General features: G+C 41.9%; 1 protein-coding gene and 1 long non-coding RNA gene across 5 annotated transcripts; one reads left to right on the top strand and one right to left on the bottom strand.

Annotated features, from left to right (window-relative positions):
- Nucleotides 1-1,588: 1,588 nt before the first annotated feature.
- On the top strand, nt 1,589-20,959 carry LOC121357834. 4 transcript variants are annotated; one of them, XR_005955786.1, is made up of 5 exons: nt 1,589-3,055; nt 4,386-4,548; nt 4,631-4,788; nt 18,370-18,434; nt 20,822-20,959. It is a non-coding gene; the product is annotated as an uncharacterized LOC121357834 (long non-coding RNA). The 4 variants fall into 4 exon arrangements; XR_005955784.1 differs by having other exon boundaries at nt 1,589-4,548; XR_005955785.1 differs by having other exon boundaries at nt 1,589-4,548; nt 4,646-4,788.
- Nucleotides 13,264-20,959, bottom strand: CDK1 (cyclin dependent kinase 1). The gene is made up of 7 exons (XM_041475483.1): nt 20,901-20,959; nt 19,358-19,514; nt 18,180-18,303; nt 17,614-17,784; nt 16,911-17,074; nt 16,643-16,784; nt 13,264-13,601 (listed from the first exon to the last, which is right to left on the bottom strand). Exons 1-7 carry the CDS (start codon nt 20,935-20,937, stop codon nt 13,488-13,490), a joined length of 909 nt encoding a protein of 302 aa, XP_041331417.1. The 5' UTR covers nt 20,938-20,959; the 3' UTR covers nt 13,264-13,487.
- Nucleotides 20,960-21,510: the final 551 nt, after the last annotated feature.

The raw sequence follows: 21,510 nt of genomic DNA on the forward strand, positions 1-21,510 counted from the left end.
GGAAGCCAGCAGACTCCTCAGGAAGAGTTAGCCCTTCAGCCAGCCAAGAAAGCAGGCATCTGTAGTGCATGGAGGGCTGTGTCCAGCCTGAGGTAGAAACAAAAGAACCCCAAACTTCAGGAAGGTGGAAAGGCTCTCAGGGAGTAACTAAGCATTCCATTAGCATGAAAGTTGGATGGCATCAAATGAAATGAAAGGCAGATTCACAACCAAGAGCTCCTCTTCACCCCAGTGTTAGCAGAGCTGCAAAATTTCTTGCCAGAGAACATAGGCTGGAAGCTTACACAGCTCCCAAAAGAAACCTTTAGGGAAGAAACCTATCAAATACAGATCATCACCTACTTCAGAACTTAAGCCCAAGGCACTGGAAGTTGGGTGTATACTACCAAATATAATTTTGTGATTACCTTTTTTTTATATTTCCTGGAGCATCTGCTGTTGGCCACTGTCAGAAGCAGGAACCAGGGCATAGGACAGAGCAGACCTTTGGTCATCTACTTGTGGCTGTTCCTGAGGTTGTGATTAAGGACTCCCCTGCCTCACTACAAAGACCCAAACCTGCTGTTCCTCCCCGACCTCGTAGTTGCACAGGTTGGGCTTTTATTGGGTGTCAGTTCAGGAGCTCATCACTTGCCTGATGGCAGTACAGGTTCAGCCCATGAAAGGGGAGGAGGGAAAGCAAAGGGATTTATGTTTCTATCCCTTCTATCTATTCCTGGAATGTTGTAGTGTTCCTACACTGTTGTGTGCCAAAGAGGAGGTCAGAAGAGCTCAGATCCATGCAGTGACTGTGGGGTGAGACTGCAAAACAGACACCCCTTTAGGCACAGGAGCCACACCCAGGCATCAGCTCCTGGGAGTGACACGTACTATTCCTGCCCCATACTCCTAATGATGAAATCTGCCCTCAGACTTCAGTGAATGCTGGTGTTTGTTCTGGATGATGCTAAATCACATGGGCATGCACAGCACAAATTGTGTCTGCCAGGGATTTTAAATAATCTTGAATCATTTTGCCCTAACCAAGCACCCCTAAGTGATGCTGTAGATTTAGCTCTTGTGATCCCTGGGGTCACCTGCACTGCCCTGCTCTCTAGGAATCCCTTCTGCCTGTTGGGAATTAATCAGTTTCCAATTCTAGAGCTGCACAGTAGCATATTAACAAAAGAAATCCCTGCTGTGAGCAGTGATAGCAGGGAAAGAGGGAGATACGTTTTGCCTTAATATGGCCCTGAGCCTGTTGCTGACTGCAGAAAGCCAAGGTAAATATGTGTCCAGCATCACTTCTGCCTGCCCTTGGCCTTGCTGCTGCCTCACTTGGCTGACTTTCACAGACAAAGCACCATCACTTAGTGTGATACACATTCCTTCTATTGCACTGGGAATAATCCTTCATTGCTATAAGCTTTTTCAATTTTCTTAAGGCCTTTTACTACTTTGCCGGCATAGCATAATTTATTTTGTTGAGTGGTTTACACATTGAAGTGTGTGAAGTTGTATTTATATGTCTCTGATGAGTTCTTTCCTGGCTAGTGGATCAGTGCCGTGGGGTTTTTTTTACTGTAGCTTTCTGCTTTCACAGTGCAATTTTTCACCTAAAAATGAGACTCCAGACCTGCTGACTTCTGCCACTTCACACCAGTTCAATTCTCAACTCCAGCAGACACCGCCTGGCACCTTCCCTGTAGTGGGAGCTTCTCACTTTTGTCCAGAGTAGCTGAGGACCCTTTAAACAGCAAACTGCAGCTGTCCATCTAAGGTGCTGTCCTTGGGTTTTCTGCTTTGTGTATGTTTAAGTTACATACATTTTTCCATGTATTTCTCACATATACTTTTAAAAGTTTAGGCTCTGTCTACTCTTGCTTTTCAAACTGAAGTGGTTCTTTCTGCTCTATACATTCTCCTCCTTCTTGGAACACAAGCTTTTTGTAAACTATAAGGTGTGGGCAACAAGTGTGATTAAATCTAGCTGTGGGTGTGCTCACATCAGAGCACACTTGTTTTTGTGCAAGTGGCATCAGTGACTGAGAGCTTGTGCAGCACCTCAGGTAGGACAGAACAAGGCACAGTCTGAGCCATCAGACACTGCCCACTCCTATTTTTTGTGAAAGGGTGAAGAGGCAACACACTCCTCACAGATATGCTGATAAACAGATTTCAGTCACAGCACATCACTTGATCTGCTATAAATGCCTTTTGGGAAGTGTCCGGGTTCAGCTGAGAGCCATGTTGAGGCTTAGGACCAGGATTTTTTTTAATAGAGACCCAAACCTTAGAGAGAACACCTATATTTGTCAATGGAGTATATATGGAGTCCATTGTTATTAAACTAATCTGGTTAACAAAACCCACAGCTTTTTCCTAAAGACAGATTCAGAGGATTTAAAGTTCAGGGAGAATAGCACCTTCTGTCCTTGCCCTGCCTCACTGGCATCCTGTTGGGCAGATAGACCCTTGGTAGTACTGTGACACTGACTGCCTTTTGGACTGGTAGGAAGAAAAAGGAAAAGAATATTTAGAGGAGGCTGAAGTGTTCATGGTAGGGAACAGGAGAAGAAACCAGGCCTTGTTAGTAGACGCAGAATCATCCCCATGAGTGGGTTCACCTGCTTTCAGCTCAGCTGAGAAGGGTCTTTGAAAGCCTCGTGCACACACTCAGCTCAGGTGCTCCCCCTGATCCCACCTCCCTCTGACCTCCAGCTGCAGGGAAGCACTGGAGCAACTCATTAGGCAGGGCCACAGGTGAGTCGTTAGGACAACCTTCCCACCCTTCCCTCTGGATGAGTGCCACCTGCACAGATGGCTTCCTCTGGGCTCTGCTTTCTGCTGAATTGTAGGTATTGGAGCCTGCCTCAGATCTAATCTGCCTCTGCATTGCTAGCTGGAACAGAGCTGTGTGGCTGGTTGTGAAAAAAGCTCATATTCCCTGAGAAATACGAGGCTCCCTTCCTGTTTTGGGATCTTTTACCTGCTTGTTATAAGGAGTTTTTTTGAGGATTGCCAGGAGAAGAGGAAAGCATGTCAAACACGAAATGCATTGCAACATCTAAAGAAGGTAAGTTAAAATCTGAATGGGCTGTTGGGAGCCTAACTCAAGCTATAGCAGTAGCTGATCATTAACTTTTCCACAGTAGAGCAGGCAGTGCTACAAAAGCATATTACTAAGATTAATTAATTTAGCACCACAACACCTCATAACACCTCATAAGTAGGTGGATTACCTCCCTGAATAGGGAAAAAGTAATAGAAAAGTACTCTGTGGAAGTTAATTGGAAGTACATCAGCTGCACAGAGCCCCACACCTACTTGTAGCTTTATACTCATTGTATAAAGCTATAACAACAATTCCCTCTTGTAGTTTTAAGCAAAGCATTTGCCCTGCTATTAGTGACCAGCTGGGATTTGTGGTCAAGATATCCCACATGGCAGCTCATCCCTCCAGTTATTAGATGTTTTACTACTTATTCCTTAATTAAACACCTCTTTCTTTAGCACAGTAATGTAGTGTAGCAGCAGGGAGCAGTGACTGAAGTCCAAAGATGATGGGAATTTACAACTATTTTCTTAGCAGAGGCATCCAGCAGTGTCATGAACTAGCACAAGCCAACCCCAGTGAAACCAGCAGAAGAAGGCTCATAGCCAGCTGAGGTCCTGGATGCCAGAAGCAGACAGATGAAGCTGTAAGGAGCCCTTAGTTCAGTCTGGAAGCAAATATACAGGTTAAAGAAACACAGACCTAAACTGCTAAGAGCAGACAACCACTGAAGTGCCATGGGATGGTAGGTTTTGTGCAAAGGGTTTCTGTATGTTTTGGAATATAAAAATCTCCTTTTCCAGTTTACACTTCACATATAATAGAAGAAACATATCCATTTAAGCCCAAGAAGCATGAAGCAGTTTACCTTCTATTTCCTTCAGCTCTAAGCACTCTTCTCTTACCCTCCAGCAACAAACTGAATAAGCACCTTCAGTTTTTATAGCACTCCTGTTCCCCAGAAGCCTTTGCAGCCTCTTCCCTCCTCTTCCTCCTCCCCTGATCTTTATTTCAGTGGGCTATAACCTACAAAATTCAGCATAGGTTTTAATTGTTATAGCCATCTTTTTCTGCTGAAATTGTGTTCTACTAAATGCAATAATGCCTTCTTGCTTTTGTTTTGGATGTAAAGAATTTTAATGAAAAATATTTTTATATCATAGTGTAAACCCACTCAAACACTTTGACATGTTCTTCTGTTGTGGAGTCATCTGCCACAGCCCTGTCTAAAATTTGGAGCTTGGGTCTCAAAGAGGGCATCTCCTCAGAGGAAAGGAGGAGAATTCTGCTGATCATGAGCGAAAGATAGTGGTGTTTAATCCTTTTGTGCATGCTGTTGCTTCACTTTCAGTCTGCAGCTGAAATTTTCCTGGAATTGTTCATATGTAGCCTTTCTTCCTTGGTTCCATCAGGCAGCAAGGCCTGAGGAAGGATTTCAGTGTTTCAGTGTTGCTGTCCTTTGCACAACAGAAGGCAAACACTCCTGTGTGTCTGCTCCCTGACCTCCCATAGAGGTGAGAGGTTCACCCCTTCCTTGGAGCAGCCTTTCTTTGATGCTGTATCTGCCCATGTCCTACACACTGCATTTGGTGACAGCCCGTGGGTTTGCAGGGAATAGGTGCACGTGACTAAACGTATGAAGAAATTCCTGGGGATACTCACATGCTTTGCATGTGTCCATCAGAGGGTCTCTGGAGCTGTGTGTTTTCTTCAGCATGATGAAGCTCTTGGGGATGCTCTGCCAATCTCTTCAAGTAAACATTCCTAGTGCTGTACTTTCACCTGCTGTAGGGGAGGTGCCTCCTGCCAGGAAAGTGATGGGTATTTCCTAGAACAGATGTGGGTCTGTTCCCCCCACCTGCTCCTGCCAGCCCTGTTGCTGCTCCTTGGGGCAGTGACCCCCCGAGCCCACCGTGGTTGTCGGACATGGGACAGGCCCAGGTGGGCCCTGGATGGACCTGCCCCCATCAACAGAGAGCTCTGGGGAGCCAGTCCCTGCCACAGGTGGGGACAGCTGAGCCAAGCCTCACACCCTCCCTCTGGGCCCTTGCAGGAGGCTGGTGTGGGGATGCGGAATTTTTTGGGGTGCTTTGCACAAGGCAGTGGTTGTGTTCTTCCAGCAGATGCAGGCTGAGAGGCCACAATCAGGTACAGCTAGTCCCTGTAACAGTGGGGCTATTTACCTTGCAGTCCCTCTGTGAGGCTTAGAGACTTTAAAATCACAGAATCACAGAATATGCTGAGTTGGAAGGGATCATCAAGTCAGCTGCTGGCCCTGCACAGCACCATCCCCAAGAACCACACCATGTGCCCTAGAGAATTATCCAAATGCTTCTTGAGCTCTGGCAGGCTTGGTGCTGTGACCACTTCTCTGAAACAAGAAGCCTTTTAAATGAGAGCAGACACTGATAATCCCACGTAGCCACAGGACATTAAGCCTCCAGTATTGATGTCTCACTTTGACTCATTTATCTGGTCAGAAAGTCTTATGGGGCCAATTGACATCACGTAGCTCATAATTTTATAGCCAGAAATTATTAAAATAATAACAATAAAGTAATAATAATAATAAACCTTCACTTACTTTAATGACAAATCTTTATGACTGACAATTCCTCCAGCTTGCATATAACTCCCTTAGCCTGAAACTCTTCTTTATGAGTCCCATGCTGTTGTTCCACAGCCCTAAGGGTGAAATCTGAAAAGCTGACTTGAACTCCTCAATAGGTGAAAGTCTTTCTGGGCCCTTATAAGAGAATTCACTGAATAGAAAAATCTTTCCTTTGGAAGCCAATTTATTGAAATGGCAAAGTCAAACACTGTCAAAATCATGGCAAATGCTTTGAGCCTGTCACTTTGAAATTGTAGGGCCAGATGGTGAGAAACTTTTCTGCTGGTCAGGGAACTTTCTGAATGCTCAGCTACTTAGACCAGACTGCTTTTGGGGTGTTTTTTTAAGTATGTTTTCTGTAAGAACTAAATTTGGATTACCTCTCATTTGTCATGGGCCAACAGCACGTATCACCTGGTATAGGCCAGCTGCTTGAGGGTAATGTCATGTCCCAGAATAACCTTTCCCTTTTGACCATGCCTTTGGTAAATCAAGGAAGCCTGTGAGCTTATTCCTTGTCGTGTGTTCCTCCTCAGTCTTAGCAAGCCACAATTGTAATGCAGTGGCATGTTAGTTCTGCTTTGTTTGGTTGTTTTTTCCCCCAGGAGACCTGAAGTAACAGAATACTTTCAGTAGGACTTAAGATCCAGACAGCAGGACAATCCCTGTCCTAACACAAGGAATGACTGCAGAATAACTAGTGCTGGTTGTGGGCTGGCTACTGGAGTGAAAACTGCCTGGGGTATGCCTTTGACATGCTCTGGGGCTGTTCAAAACTTTGGGGGTTTGGTTTTGTTTATCTGGTTGCTGCTGAAGAAGCTTTCCTTCCTCTGGTATTTTAAAGGCATGTGTTGTGACCTGTCACTTGCTAGATTTGTTTGATGTGAAATTTGAGTCTGGCCATGGAAAAACACACTGCAGGAATGTGTTTATTTTGCTCTCTGCTGGAGGTAACACTAGTTTCCAGTTTTCTTGAAGTTTCAGCCGAGTGTTGTGTTGTAAATGTAATAATCACATTCAGGAGGAAAATTGGCATGTGAGATCTACAAATGGAAGGCCCAGAACCTGCCACTTTGCTTTAGCTTCTCCCAAGCAAACAGCCACATTCCCACCAAACTCACTGCAGAAATGGTGCTGGAAACACCAAAGGTCAAATTCCCAGCTATGTCCATCCTCCCTAGACACAAAGGCAGCCCGCTGAGCCTGTTGGCTTCATCAGATGGGAGATACTCTCCATATTTCAAAATACCAAATGGATTTTAAGGCCATTTACTCCCATCCTAAGAAATTAAAGAAATCAACTCAAACAAGCAATGGAACCAAAGCAAACCCATTTTTTTAATGCTGCTTCACTGCAGAGAGATTCAAACACAATAATTTGCTTTGCAAATGCTCCCTGTTTAAAGTAACTGTTACATGTATGCAGAGTACTCCCAGTTCATATGACAATACAAAGGTGTGGAGAGCTAATTAAAACAGCTGATAACCTGTTCAAAGCTTGAAGAAGAAAAAACCTGGACAAGCACTGCATTTTGTTATCCACAAACTTGTCTTTTTCTAAGTCAGGGTTATTCTTAACTAAGAAAACATTACATGAAAAAATTATTTTACATAGATGAATAAAATGCTGTGTATAATTTTCATTGCAGCAAATCACAATGTTGGAGCTATTTTTTATTCTTTTTATTTTTTATTCTTTTTATTTTTTATTCTTTTATTTTTCTATTCTTTTATGAGGGCTAATTAAACTCTACCTTATTTCTTTAGTTTTTTCTTTGAGGGGACCAGTCTTATTTTAATTGTACATGGCAGTAGCCACCTGATGACTCTCGTTAGGGTACATTTAATGATTTTTTAAGGAAAAAAAAGAGCATCTTCCATAGATTTCTTTCCTGTAGCTTTTCAGCAAGAAGTTGAGTGCTGTCTCAAGCTGCCCCAGCACCGGGTCATTCCAGCACTGCCGTGCTTGCTGGTGCCTCTCCTGCAGCTGACAGTGTGTGTGTTGCACTGCAGGCCATGCTGAACCTCCTGAACATGAGTTTTAGCATTCCTGGTGCACGGGGGCACAGCCTGGCTCATGGCCTGGGGTGCTGGAGGTGTGCAGCAAGGGTTAAATCACAGTCAGTCCCTGGCTGGGCTTTCCAGGAGTCCAGCAGTGATGTATGGGGACTCTCAGAGTTAAGCCAGTGACAGATTCTGCTAAAGACTTTCTTTGTGCTCAATCCCTGTCTATAAAATTAATGTTACTTATGGAAATGGGGATGCTATGTGTGACTTTTACTTCTCTTTAATGCAAAATTAAATGCTGCAGTATAAAGCAGCTGCTCTAGTATTTTTCCCTACTTACTAGAACAAGTACTCTGACAGGTCCTCATGGCATAACAGAGGGACACCTGCTGAGTATTTACATTTATTTATGCTCTTTTACTATGTGTAAAATGCAATTTTACCTAGACCCTATTATAAGCACTTGAATGAGAACTGGGAAATTATTAGTGTGTTTTTTCATTCCCAAGAATAACTATCAAAGTACAGCTCCTACACATTAGCACTTGCATTTCTGCCTCCAGCAGCTCAGTGAACAGAATTATTAATATAAACTTATGGTGGTTATTTAGCTGTACATCACTCTGTGCATTGAGAGGAGAGAAGAAAATCCTAATGCTTCATGTACCAGCACTGGGGTGAATTTTATCAGGCATGTGACTGTATAATCCCATGGCTCTAAGAGCAGATCAAGTCATCTAGGAAGTATTTGACATAGTTCTGCTTTTAGCTTTTGCATTTAGGAGAACACATATCAACAAGTAAAAATAAGACCTTATTTTTGAAGTCAGTATTGAGGACCAGCTTCTCAACTGCTATAAATGTGACTCTATTATTATTATTATTACTGTTATTTACCAGCAGAAAATCTGATCAAGCTTATGAAAGGTACTTAAAAAATGACAGACTGCAAAACAAAACCACAGGTGCAATTTTGCACACAAGTATCAAATCCAAAATGGAAAATCTGGAGATTAAGCATGCAGACCTCAAAAAAAATCACTGCAGAACTGGCCACTGTGGACAATTGATAGCGATTTGAGAGACTGATTATGAGCCTGTTGTAGTTTAACTATATTGACTGGCACTCCTGTGATAGTTGCTTTATTAAGCATAGTCATTTTGATCATTAATTTCAGCATGAAACGGTTTTTACAGAGGCTTTTGTGCATTAGCCTAAGTGATTCTTCACTAAAGAGAGAAATCAGTATGTCAGTGTGGTACTGGACATCTTTGAAGTTTGCAAAATTTAACTGCCCAGATGTTTCATGAAAGGCTTTCAATTCAGATATTATTTTCAGCCTGGCTGCCTACCAGAAAATAAATACGCTTCAATTTTTCATGGAGCCAGGAGAGTCTGAGAGAGTTTTTCTGCTCTTCCCTGCCCCCTGCCTGGCTGCTGCTACCGAGGTGCCAGAGTGACACCGCGTGGCCAAGGGAGAGGCAACACAAACTTTAGGAATAGTAAGAAAATGTAACTTCCATCCCAAATACACATCAGGACTTTACACGTCTTGTTGCAGGTCTTCAGAAATAATCTTTGCTACAGTTCCATTATTTTTATTTTCATACATGTATATATTAAGCCCCAAATACTAAGAAAGAAAATTCAATTTATTTACTTATTGAACTAGGAAAAAATACCAGATTCATACAATGAGATTTAAAAAAAAAATAAAAATTACACTTTCCTGGAGTCTTTTAAATATTATTTTACTATTCACGATAATTTCTCTAACAATTTTTAAGGAATCCTTTTTTCCTTATAGAAACACAAAATAACTTAAGCTTTCTCATCCATCTGCCAATTTTATATGTTCTACACTGTTTTGGTTCCTCTTTTTATCCTTTTGCCTGTCACCAAAGGATGCTGAGTAGTTTTCCAGGAATTCAGTAGTTCCAGTACACCTCAAGAAGAGATTCTGAGCTGGGGGCCCCAGCAGGAAGCTGCTCACAGAGATCCACGGATAACCTGCAGGGGAAAAAGGACTGGCCTCCCCTGTCATCCCTCCGTGCCACCAACTGCAGCGTTTTAGAGCCCTGCTCTTGTATGAAGGAGTCAAGATGGGACCCCCTCTCATTTTTTACACAAAAAAAAACAACCCCACCTGCTTCTGAAAGACCAACAATTGGCAGGAAAAGTGATAGTTAATGTGTCTTGTGCAGAGAAAAGCAGTGGATGGACAGCAAATGGAAAGGAGGGAAGGTCTTTTAGCCCCAGGGGGGTTAGACAGGCACATGGGCCTTGCTCAGCAAGTCCAAACTGTCATGGGAAAAGCATGTTCCTCAGGCTCAAGGATCCATGCTGGAAATCACCCAGATCCCTGGGTCTGGCTCTCAGTCAGACATTTTGCCTTGCATTTGGCCAGGTATTTTGTGAATTTTATGCAGGCTTTTTTAAGAATTCAATTTTTTGTCACTTAAAATCTAAATCCTTCTAATCTAAACCCTTCAGAGGTCAGCAGAAAGGTTTTCATTAAATTCAAGGAACTGAATATAACTATTGCTGTAAAGCCAGTAATTATTCCCCAGGGCATAATGCCTGTCACTTCAGCAATTTGGAGAGACCAGCTCTCGCCTCCAATTCCTCCATTAAAGGCAGCCAGGCACCTGTACTGGAGATACATGTTTGAGATCACTCAATTAATCTGTTAGCAGCAGCATCAATAGCCTGCTATTGATTCAAACACAACGAGAATATATTGAAATAGCCATGCAGAAGTAAAATATGCCCAACAACAGAGGAGAACACCCAGTACCCTGCTGACATTTACACATGAGGAGACAATGCTTTATACAGGAATACAGTGGGAACAAAATCAAAAGCCATTACCTGGAATGAGCCATTGATGCAGCAGATGTAAACCAGAGCAGCTGGTGGTCAAAGCAATGGGAAATTCTTAGATTGCTCCATAAATTGATGCAGCTTGTCAGAAAATAAGACAAGGAGCTTGGTGGAGAAGAAATAGTCAGGCTTAATGAAAGTAGGGCCTGTATATCAGTGTTTCATTATTCCCACTCAGTCTTTACAAACCCAATATAAAATAAAATCAAACAGAGGAAGTGGTAGTGCTGTGCCTTTGTGCAGGTCTGTGGGCACCAAGAAGGAAATAGTGCTGGTCAAAACTGGCTGTTCAGAAGTAACCCCAGATACCAACATGGGAACACTGGTAAGTTCCCAGTCATTTGCTGCTTTAAAGTAATTTTAAGTGTAGCAAATGCAATTGGACTGAGTAGGTGTCTTCTTTCTGACTCAGCAGGTGCATTTCCTATGCCCTCTGAACCAATACAAAACTTACACCTACCACACACTTCAGCAGCTTGCTAGCACTCAGCAACTTGAAAAAAGCCCAACCCACTGCCAAAACCCCAGTTTGATCCTGTGTAAAATCCTATTCTTGTGTACACAAAACTTTTTCACCTACATTACTTTTTAATGGTATGGAGGACAAGCAAGTGAAGTCAAACACCAAATTAAGTTTATCACTTTCAGCTGGGGTTTACTTGTGCTCTAGTAGAAAACAAGATAATGAGCAGCCGTAGTACCAGAGGCAATACTAATGCAACATTACATTATAGAACTTCATTTTAGACAGGAGCACATTGCTTTTAAATTAATTTCATCCCCAGTTCTTACAACATTCAGAAGAAAGCTACTGCAACAGGTGTCAGTAAATGGGTCTGATTATCACCCACAGGGGGATAAATCCCCAAAGTGCAGAGCATGCTCAGTTTTCACTGGAATAAAATTGAGTTTTAGGTGGTCAAAGCTTGAAGACCACAAACCTTCCACATGCTAGGTGCAGGCAGCAGGGCAGTGAGCAGGAGCAGATGATAATTTCAGTAAAGGAAGTGATTTGCCTCACTGATAACTTTGCCTCATTGATGGCAGCGGAGCTGTGCCAGTGAGTCAGGTGTCTCAGGGATGTTCAGCACCTGATCTCACTGAGGCACAGACAGTATTGTGCTCCCCTGCCCCTCCCCTTCCTAGGAGCACTATAATAGCTCCTTCAGAGCTACAGTGATGGCACAGCAGCTGTTACAGTGCCTGGCTAAACAAGAAAGATTGCAGACTTGGGCTAAGTTATTGTTTGAAAAGCTCACTTTGGAAATTTTAGTACTTAAGTTGTTAGTTCAGATAGGCTAAAGCATTCCCCATATCATATTGGGCTGAGACAGACACCAGGTTACTTACAAAACAAAAATAAGGCTTTACCAGTACTGCAATAAAAAATATTTAGTTTGCTCAGCTGAAGTCTTTTCCACACACAGAACCTAGTCTGTGCATTAGCTTCTGATTTTAATGCAGTTACTGGCTGGTTCCCCTCTTTTTCTACACCAAGGTAACCAATTAGCAGCAACAATTACAAATCTCTCGGCCTGTAAAGCCTGTATCAAGTTACTGCATGCAAATAGAGACAAATTAGGTCCCACTTTGTCTTGAAATTGAATCCTTTCACTGGTGTTAACAGAAAGGAGTCAGGCATCACAATCTTCTCCCCCACTGCCTTCAATTAAGTGACTTAGCTGTATGATTTAAAAAATCCTCTCCTTCTCAGTGCTCTGCTATCAAATGATTCCATTAAGCCAAGTTTCCAGTATTTCTGGAGATTAAGAAGCACTTTGCAGAGAACAGTGGTAACAGCCCAAGTGGTATTTACCTCTCACCATGCTGCTTGTTAACAAAAGCTCTAACAGTTTTAGCTACTCATGGACACAAGATAAGATGAACTGGATGGATGTCATCATCTCCACTGCTTATAGTGTCCAGATTCAGCAGCTGTAGGACAGGGCTCCTACAAACCTCACTGTTTACAGAGTTCATAGCAGTGCTTTCACATACCTGATTTAGAAATCTAAATACTTTCAGTACTGTTCCCCACTGTGCTGCAAGCCTTAGCCCCAAGCAGCAAGGAAAGGAGCACAACAGTGCCTAGAGCCAATAAAACTTAGACCAGATGTACACCCCATCCCTATTGAGGTGTCTGAAGGCCAGTGAAGGTAGGAATTGAAAACTAACACACAATCCATTATTAGGACACACCTTTGAACTTTATTTGAACATTTCACAATATTCTCACCTGTTCAGTTAAATGCCAGGGAGCTTTAAAAAGCTTCTGCTTTAATTATGAAAAAGTCTGGAGCCATGTGGCTTCTCAGTTTATGATTATAATTCCTAGGAGTTCACAACAGCCAACATCTTGGTAAATTCTTGGGCCTCCAAGATAATAACAAAAACACAGAGCAAGGGACTTATCTCAAATAATGATTTGCAGCTATCCTGAAAAACTCAAAATCAGTTTGGCCATCCACACTTTTGTAAGTTGCTGTTCTTCAGCGTATCTCAGTGTCCTTTGGCACATCAGTTGCCATGCTCAAGTAAAACTGTAACTGACATGACACTGAAACAACTCAAACTTGAGAATTTCCTACTATATCAGGAACAACCATTTAGAAGTTTGGGTTAGCACCTTTTTTAGCCAAGTGGTGCCTTTCCAGTGCATTCCAAAGAAAACAAGAAATCCTTCTGTAGAGCAGCTGTGGCCTGGAAATAAGTTCAGTCCTTCACTGGGGTTAAAGCTTTATTTATAGAAAGTTGACTGCATTAATTGCAGCAATATTTGCATTGTATTTGAACTCAGCACTAACAGGTTAATATTTACATTTAGATAACACTTAAACCAAAACAAACTGAATACAGCCAATCTTAAGAGCAAAAAGACAGACATACAAATGACAGACTTAAGAGTAAAAGTAATCACAATTATTTCACTCTGGATGACTTAGTCCAAAGCTCTATTTCTTAATCAGATTAGCAGGAAGAGTGGATTTGTCCAAATCATCAAAATATGGATGGTTCAAGGCCATTTTGCCAGAAATCCTTTTTGCAGGATCATAAATTAACATTTTCTGGAAGAAGAAGAAAAAAACCACATTTACTCCCTCAGGAAATGTGAGCTAAAATCACGTTAAATAGATAGATACTTAACAATAATAACAATAAAGTAACTGCAAAGACATTTTCCCCCCTATGTTCTGTGCTCTCCTAGTTGGAAAGTTATTTCCCCTACAAGTCAGTAGCAGTGTATAACATCTCAGAAGATGAAGAATTCCATTTACCCCCTGTTCAATGACCAAGCCCTCGCCTGTGTCTGGGTACCACATCCACTGAATGAAATCCAGAACCAGGCAACCAAGCAGCAATAATTGTCTCAGCCTCTTACTGAGGGAAATTCATAAATTTTAGGCTGGTAAAGGCCTAAATGTTTACACAGACATGTGGTCTGACCCTTGTTTTGTTACTGATATTGAGCAAAGTGACATCAAATGGCTTCAGCTCAGGTTGGTGACTTGACCTTAAAATAAGAGAATGCTCACTCAGTTTTAAAATCCAAATTGGAAAGTAGACTATAAGCAGGTAGAACTGAAGGAAACAGTTAACACTTGAGTCTCTTTGCAATAAAATACTTCAACTGAATATACCTCAAAGGTGATAAGAGCAAAAAGAGGGGGTGGCACAGCCATTAAAATAACCCCCAGAAGTTTCTAAAACTGGAGGAAATTAGTTTCTTTTTTAATGGCTAGAATAACAATCTATAGCTCATACAAGGGGTGAAAACAGGAATGAAGCATTCAGCAGTTTTGTACTAGACAAAGTCTTTTTATTTCTCCTTAATAAAGGACAGACCATTTCAAATTCAAGTAATCAGGATTCCACCAGCTGCCTCTCCCCTGTCTGAACAATAAATCTGTTTTCCATAACAAAACTTAACTAGTCTTACTCTGCCCAGTATTCAGTCTTGACATTTAATTATCTTTACACTTCATTCTACAGGGAGTCTTCCAGGTTGATTTAAACCACTGAATTTGCATTTATTCTCTGAACTTCTGCCAAATGCAATGCTGCCTCTAGATTTAACCTTGCATGTCCAGTTTTACCTTGTGGCAGACCTAGAACAGTGTCCTATAGTTAATTCTGATATCAAAGGTTCTCTCAAAATTGACTCAAAGAGGGGAATTTCTCTGAAAAAGGGATGCTGTGACACTGAGACTACAGCACCACAACTGATAGAGCCAAGTGAAGGAAACTTCTCTGAGCAGTCTGGAACATTAGTTTTCCCTGGCACCTACTGTCCTGATAATTCAAAGTTTTTGAGGACAGCCACCAAGTGCTTTGAAATGCTGGCCATAGAAGTAATTTAGCTTATGAAGTCTTAAACTCACAACCTCACTCATGCAATTTGAATTACACATTTTTGTGTTAAGATATTTTCAAAGGCATCTCCTTTACATATATCTGCAATAGTCTATAGAAAAAAATTTAAACATTGAAACATTTTCATTGACATATCTGAGCTTGTACTCTAGAACAAACTATTTCGGTTTGTTGTCTTTAAAGTTATATTATGGGTTTAAAAGGCTTAAAAGTGCCCTAGGAAACTTAAAGGGATTCCAGTCAGGAATACCATGTCACCAGGCACTGATAGAAACTAAAATGTTAACATCAATTAAGGCAGAGCTGTACAAGACTTTAGAGAATTTAATATGCTTTGAGACTAGAATTATGTTAACACCATGAGGAACTAGTACTTTTTTTTTGCCTTTATTAGCAGCAGCCCCAACCACTGGCTTCAGAGTGAAGCCCCACCCAAGCTCAGATGAGCCCTTGGCAGGTCCTTTTCATGCAGCTGTTTTAACAAGATTCTCCTGCCTGTTCTTTTCATTTTAGTTTGTAAATAGAGTCAGCAACAATTACTTCAAACTGATTTAATAAAGATGCTGTCAGGGGTCTTATCTCTGTAAGACAACTGCTGCAAAGCTCAGAGCTATCCAAGACAACTACATGTTCAACAAATGCTCAGGCTGTCAGTGTCAACTGGGGCTCTGCCCCCCCAAAAAAACTGCGAGAAATTTTGATAATTTGAGCTTTTTGGGTAACACTGCTTCATTCAGAGTATTCTGCCACATTACCAATGAACTGCTGATGTAATGAACTGCTTTGTGACTGCTTACAGCCAGGTACACAGGTACTGCTGGATGAGGGGGTTCTGAAATGTCAGCTCCTCTTGAGACACACAGAGCAGCCAACCCACACCTCCATCTGTAGGTCTGCACTGTACAAATGCAGCTTTAGAACAGGCAAAGGACAGCCCAGCCATATTATTATACCTCAGGACATCTAAGAGCACACCTAAGATGTGACCTAAATTAGCTCTCAGTGGCTGCACATGAGCTGGAGAGCACTAAATGGAAAAGACTGATGAAGAGCTTGCCAATTAAAAGCCTGGTGTGGTAGTTTAATTGCCTGGCTACAGAAGTAAAGGAAACTCACACTAAACACAAAAGATACCAATTAAAAGTTAATACACCACAGCCAAAAATATTTAGCTCCAAATTTAAGGGCAACTGAGACAGACACTACAGACAGACTTGAACTAAGTTTCTTGTCTCAGCTAATCAATACATTCAGCTGTTTCTATCCTTCTTTATCCAGTTAAGACATCATGGAAGTTTAACCAAGATGAGCCCACCAAGATTAATCCACATGCTACCATAAAATAAATATTTCCAACTGGCTTGGCAGTCACACAGCCACATCACAAGTGGTGCTGGCAGCAGAAAGGTGACAGCTACTTTATGGGCAGAAGCCTTCACTTAAACCTCTTTATAAAGACTAATCCTCACTTGTAAGTTGTACCTAGCTTATTATTACAAAAAAACTGATGCATAATTGCTTCATGTGAAATATAGTCTGGTATTACTTGTGAAAGGAATTAATGTCACACAAGGTGTCAGTTCTACAAGAATGAAGGCTCATACCACTGCTGATAGCTTGAAGATCTCCATATTTTCCTTCTAGCTATGACTGATGAGTACAGCTTTGTGTATCCTAGAGTATTTCAAAAAGCCCACTCAGGTTCTTAATCAGCAGTTTAGGACAGACTACTTACAGCCAGCAGATCAAGTCCATCTTTATCCAAGTTTTTGACATGTGTTTCAAGGCTGACAGGTTTCCATTTTGGGAATGTGTTTTTATAGTCTTGCAGGGATTCCACCTCAGGCCATACCTCGTTGTTGGGGGTCCCTAAAGCTCTGTGCAAGCATAAGCAAAATGTTAAGCAATTTAGTCTGAAATCTGTTATGTGCTACTACACTTTTAATTACACACAACTTGCGTGGTGCCACACAGGTAGCAAGCAAAGGTTCAGCCTTACACACCTGAAGATTCTGAAGATCTGGTCAATCTCTGAATCTCCATGGAAAAGTGGCTTTTTAGTTGCCAGCTCAGCAAATATGGTTCCTATGCTCCAGATATCTACAGGAGTAGAGTAACGAGCAGATCCCAGCAGCACTTCTGGAGACCTGTACCACAGTGTCACTACCTGTAAAACAAGGAAAGGTTCAGTTTGTGGAATCAGGTCTTTTAATTGACTGCAAGATAAATGGCTCATTTGTTATTAAGCAGCATTCACAGTTTTTTGCTAAAAATACCAGTGCTATAAGTTTTAGTGGAAGTGTAATACTAGTTTCAAGCTTCAAACCAACTCCACTGCAGTAGCTTCTACTTCAAGAAAAGCAGCTGCCTGCATAACTTCCCTAAGAGCAGGAATCCTTTGGCACCCAGCCACAAAACCCCTCAAACCCAAGTGCTGTGCAAAGCAAAAATGCCTTTATGAGACAGTGAGCAATAAGTTTGAGTCCATCTGACTCACTCTGAGTGGGATTCATAAAATGTTTTGGAACCTTAGAGCGAAACCACAGTCAGTAGTGGCAAACTGTTTGGGAAAACAAAACACAACTTTTTCATAGTTTTGTTAGCTTATGGCTTGAAAAAACTGATTTTTTTAGCTGTTTCAGAATCAGCTCTTAGCAGGAAGCAAGTACACACTATCCAAACCACCAGAAGTGTGTCCCAACTCACTTCATGCGTGTAGACCCGCACTGGAATTCCAAAGGCTCGGGCCAATCCAAAGTCTGCCAGTTTAATCACTCCCTTGTCATCTATCAGGAGATTCTGAGGTTTCAAGTCTCTGTGCAGAACTCTTCTGGAGTGGCAGAAGACAATGCCTTGCAAAATTTGGTACAGATAACTCTAGAAGGGATGAGGTGGGAGGAAAGAAAGAAAGAAAGAAAGGAGTTACCTTCAGTACATGTCAGTGTCCTGCAACACAAAGGTGTTCCCTTCATTAGCTCTCCCCACAGCAGCAGGAAATGGAGATCCAAAGCATTGCAGATACTGAGTTAGTACCAATCAAAAAGCTACACAAATTAATTCTGAAGATTAGTTTAAGGCAGTTTAATCTCACTAATTAAAAGATTTTCAAGTGGCATTTGAAAGCAAAACTCACATTCTTCTTATTATCTGCTGCTGCTTATTTAACCTTTCATTTCTCCTCAAGGAGTTAATTACACTGAATATAAGAGCTGCTCATGTTTTAGTAGGTCATCAGTAAATTCCCTCTTAGGTTAAGAAATTGTCCTCCTTACCTTAACACGTGAACGCTCCAAATACTGGCCAGATGGAATACTATCCAAATATTTCTTGAGATCCATGGAAAGGAATTCAAAGACAAGGTACAGTCTTGAATCCTGCATGAGAACATCCTGAAGACTAAAAATTGAGTATACAATTACTTCCACTCCAAAATGCATGAACTCCCATTTCTTTTCTCAACAGGGATACAAGCTGATATTTCCAGATTCCTATTATGGAAGTCTAAAAGTCTTCAAACAACAGACTTGGTGAGTTATACTGTCAACTGGAAAATCAAGTGTATCTAAAATAGTGTCAAATTGAGATAAAAGCCCACAACCTTCCTCTTAAACTTATGTTCTCTCAAATCAGACACAGGAGTCTGAAGAAAAAATACTTTTGCCATTAAAAAAAAAACAAGTCACCCCTGTGGGTGTTGGTGCCTAGCTTCTCTTTGAAGCTGGCTTGTCACAGAAGAGCCTGAATTGCTAGGAACTTAATGGAATACTTAATAGGAATCCAGTAGACACAGCAGGATTTGCACACATTTTTAAGTATCTTCTCCATCCTTACTGGAGTGTAAGGGTTCCTAAACCCAAACATACACACACTGAGACACCACCTGGCTGGAACCCGGCCAGTTTTAAGACACATTAAAGTATTTTGCTGCATCAAAGAGCAAGCAAATATGTTGTGGGAAGACAATGGCTGCAATAATTTTTACACCTCAAGCAGTCACTGATGGAAATTTCACTCATAGCTCAGTTGTGCCAGCTATGACAGCATCAAAACACATCTAAATTCCTGTTACAGAACAGCAGGGAGAACACCAGAACACTCAAGTCAAACAGTATTCCAAGGTGGTAAATAAACTTCTGAGTCTGCCCAAAGTAACAGCTGCAGCCAGTTTTCATGAGGTATGCCTCCATTCTCACAATAACCATTCTGAAAAGAATTTACAGAAATTCCTAAATTAACAAAAATTTGTTAGATTCCTAGAATGAAGAGGCAGCATGAGGATGGTTTAATTAGAAAACTGGCATAAATATGGAATTTAAAATATTTGCTGCAAAGCAGACACTATATTAAGCAGAGAGGTTCTCACCTCACTAGATGAGTGGAAAAATAATTTATGACCTGATGGGACCTAGTGCCCCTCCAAGAGTTTAGCTAAATACCAGTATGTGCATACCAGACTATATTGGGATGATTCAGCTCTTTTAATAAAGAAATTTCTCGGATAGCAGTACTTGGAACACCTTCCTCCTCACTTTCTAGACGTATTTTCTTCATTGCAACCACTTGGCCTGTGGTTTTGTGACGACCTTTATACACAACACCATAGGTACCTGAACAAAAAGACAGTGAAACAAATATAGGAAGTACCAGCTTCAGGTACAAATGAATTATTGCAAACACGAGCTGCTACGTAGGAAAAGTGCTTAAAAATGGAGTATTGGTTTAGATTACAAACTACTACTTAGCTCTACTTAGTAGAGTTAAACTGAGCAATATTTCTGTTTGTTTAAGGAATGCCACCCATGAAGTGTAGCATTTGTTAGGACAGGGCACTTAGAAGCCCAAGTGTAAAAGGTGAATATTTGGAAGACGTAGTTATAAAGTCTGACACTATTTGAGTTTCAAGCAGATTAACTTTCAGGCAATATCATCATAAAGGACTATGATTTTGCCAATGATACATCATATTAAAATGCTAAAGGTTTAGCTGCAAATGGAAGTAATGCTCCTGCAGTCTGAGATCCAGCCATCCATGGGTGTGAGCTGTAGAAACACCTTTGGCACAATGCTCAGTGCAGGACAGAGGCTAGTGCTGTGGATCTCAGCAGAAATTGGAACCAAGAGTAAATCTCAAATCAATCCATCTTAATTATCCGTGCTCACAGAAGCAGAACTCTCAAACCAAGAAGCACAACCCTTCTTTTTACCATTCTTGAAGCATTAATTGCTCACATGAAGCCCAAACTAGTTTATTTCAGAAAGATTCAGGCACAAGGCTTTGGTTACAAGGCTTTGTTGCAAGATCCAAGCACACCTTTTGCTATAGCCTCAGAGTGGGCAATCTCAGAGCAATGTACTTCAAACTCTCAGTTTATAAACACCGACTTCTACAGTGATCACAGGCCAGGTTTCCAGTAACGGGGGTTGTGACCAACACCTGCACTGAAGCCATCCTCTTAGTGCCTCAATGTGAAGTAACTGTTAAAAAATCACTTCTCCGCAGAGCTTTGCTATCTTGCTTTCCTTTTACACCTGCACTGCCTGTATATCATCAGAGCAGAACAATCCAGAAAACACTACTCCCTACCAGCAGCTCCAAGGAAAACAACACATTGCTCAACTTCAGGGGCAACTGGTAAATTCACACTCAAGAGAAATGGGGGAGCTTCCTAAACTGTAAGCTGTTTTCAGGACTCAGAACACATTTTTTCTCCCTTCTGAAGGAATGTTACACCGTTAGCCATCAAAATGAAGGCAGACACTTTTCAACACTGGTCAGCTGTTTTTAAAAAGACCATGTCACTTTCCAAAAAAAAGGGGCAGGCTGAAAGTTTTTGCAGATATACATAACTACCACAGTAACTAAGCCACAGGCTTATTTGGCCACTAGGTTGAATCTCAGTGTTTCCTGTTTCAGGCAGAGTGCACAGATCTTCTGGGACACTTCAGAGCTCAAACTGTGGAGCATTTAAAAGCTCACTGCTCCCCATGCTTACCTTCCCCAATCTTCTCTATTTTCGTGTAATCATCCATTGTTGTGGTTATCCCTGAAACAGACGGGAAAAAGAAACAAAATGAGGGTGAACAGTTGCTGTCCTGAACACAGACAAGTCACCGGACCTGTGCCAAGCCTTTAGAAGCGAGTTGTGCCTCACATAATTGAGACGTAATGCGAAACACTTAACTGCTCTCACCAACAGAAACACACAACACGTTTATTCCAAATTCCAGCTACAAAAACTACACCCCAAGCTACGAGAGGGCAGCGATTCCAAGGCGAAAAGAAAAAAAAAAAAAGAAAAAAATCTTTGAAGAAAGCCCCTCCAGGGAGCTGAGGAAAGCGCACCCTGCTCATCACTTTTACCTAACTACGGGCTCAAGAGGAGCGAGCTAGAACCAGGAGTGGCACTGGGGGACACTCCGGAACCGGGTGTCAGCCACGCCAGGGGACGCGGGCCCAGCGGGAGGCCGGGACGGGCACCAGCTCCGGGGGTTACGGACACCGAGCAGAGCCCGGTTCCCTCGGCCTGCGGGCGGCTGCCGGCTCGGTGCAGCGCAGCCCCCGCGGCGCTCCCCGCTCGCTGCGCGGCGCTCCGGGGCGCTCCC

This window comes from Pyrgilauda ruficollis, unplaced genomic scaffold, assembly GCF_017590135.1.
Source record: "Pyrgilauda ruficollis isolate IOZ18807 unplaced genomic scaffold, ASM1759013v1 scaffold11, whole genome shotgun sequence".
In the NCBI taxonomy this organism is placed as follows: domain Eukaryota; kingdom Metazoa; phylum Chordata; class Aves; order Passeriformes; family Passeridae; genus Pyrgilauda; species Pyrgilauda ruficollis.

What these genes read in the sequence shown, in the direction of transcription:
- CDK1 (XM_041475483.1), bottom strand. Translation starts at nt 20,937, where the DNA reads ATGGATGATTACACGAAAATAGAGAAGATTGGGGAAG. An exon ending in AATAGAGAAGATTGGGGAAG is followed by an intron (nt 19,515 to 20,900) that starts GTAAGCATGGGG and finishes CTTTTTGTTCAG; the next exon opens with GTACCTATGGTGTTGTGTAT. An exon ending in TGGAGCGTTCACGTGTTAAG is followed by an intron (nt 17,785 to 18,179) that starts GTAAGGAGGACA and finishes CATCCCTTCTAG; the next exon opens with AGTTATCTGTACCAAATTTT.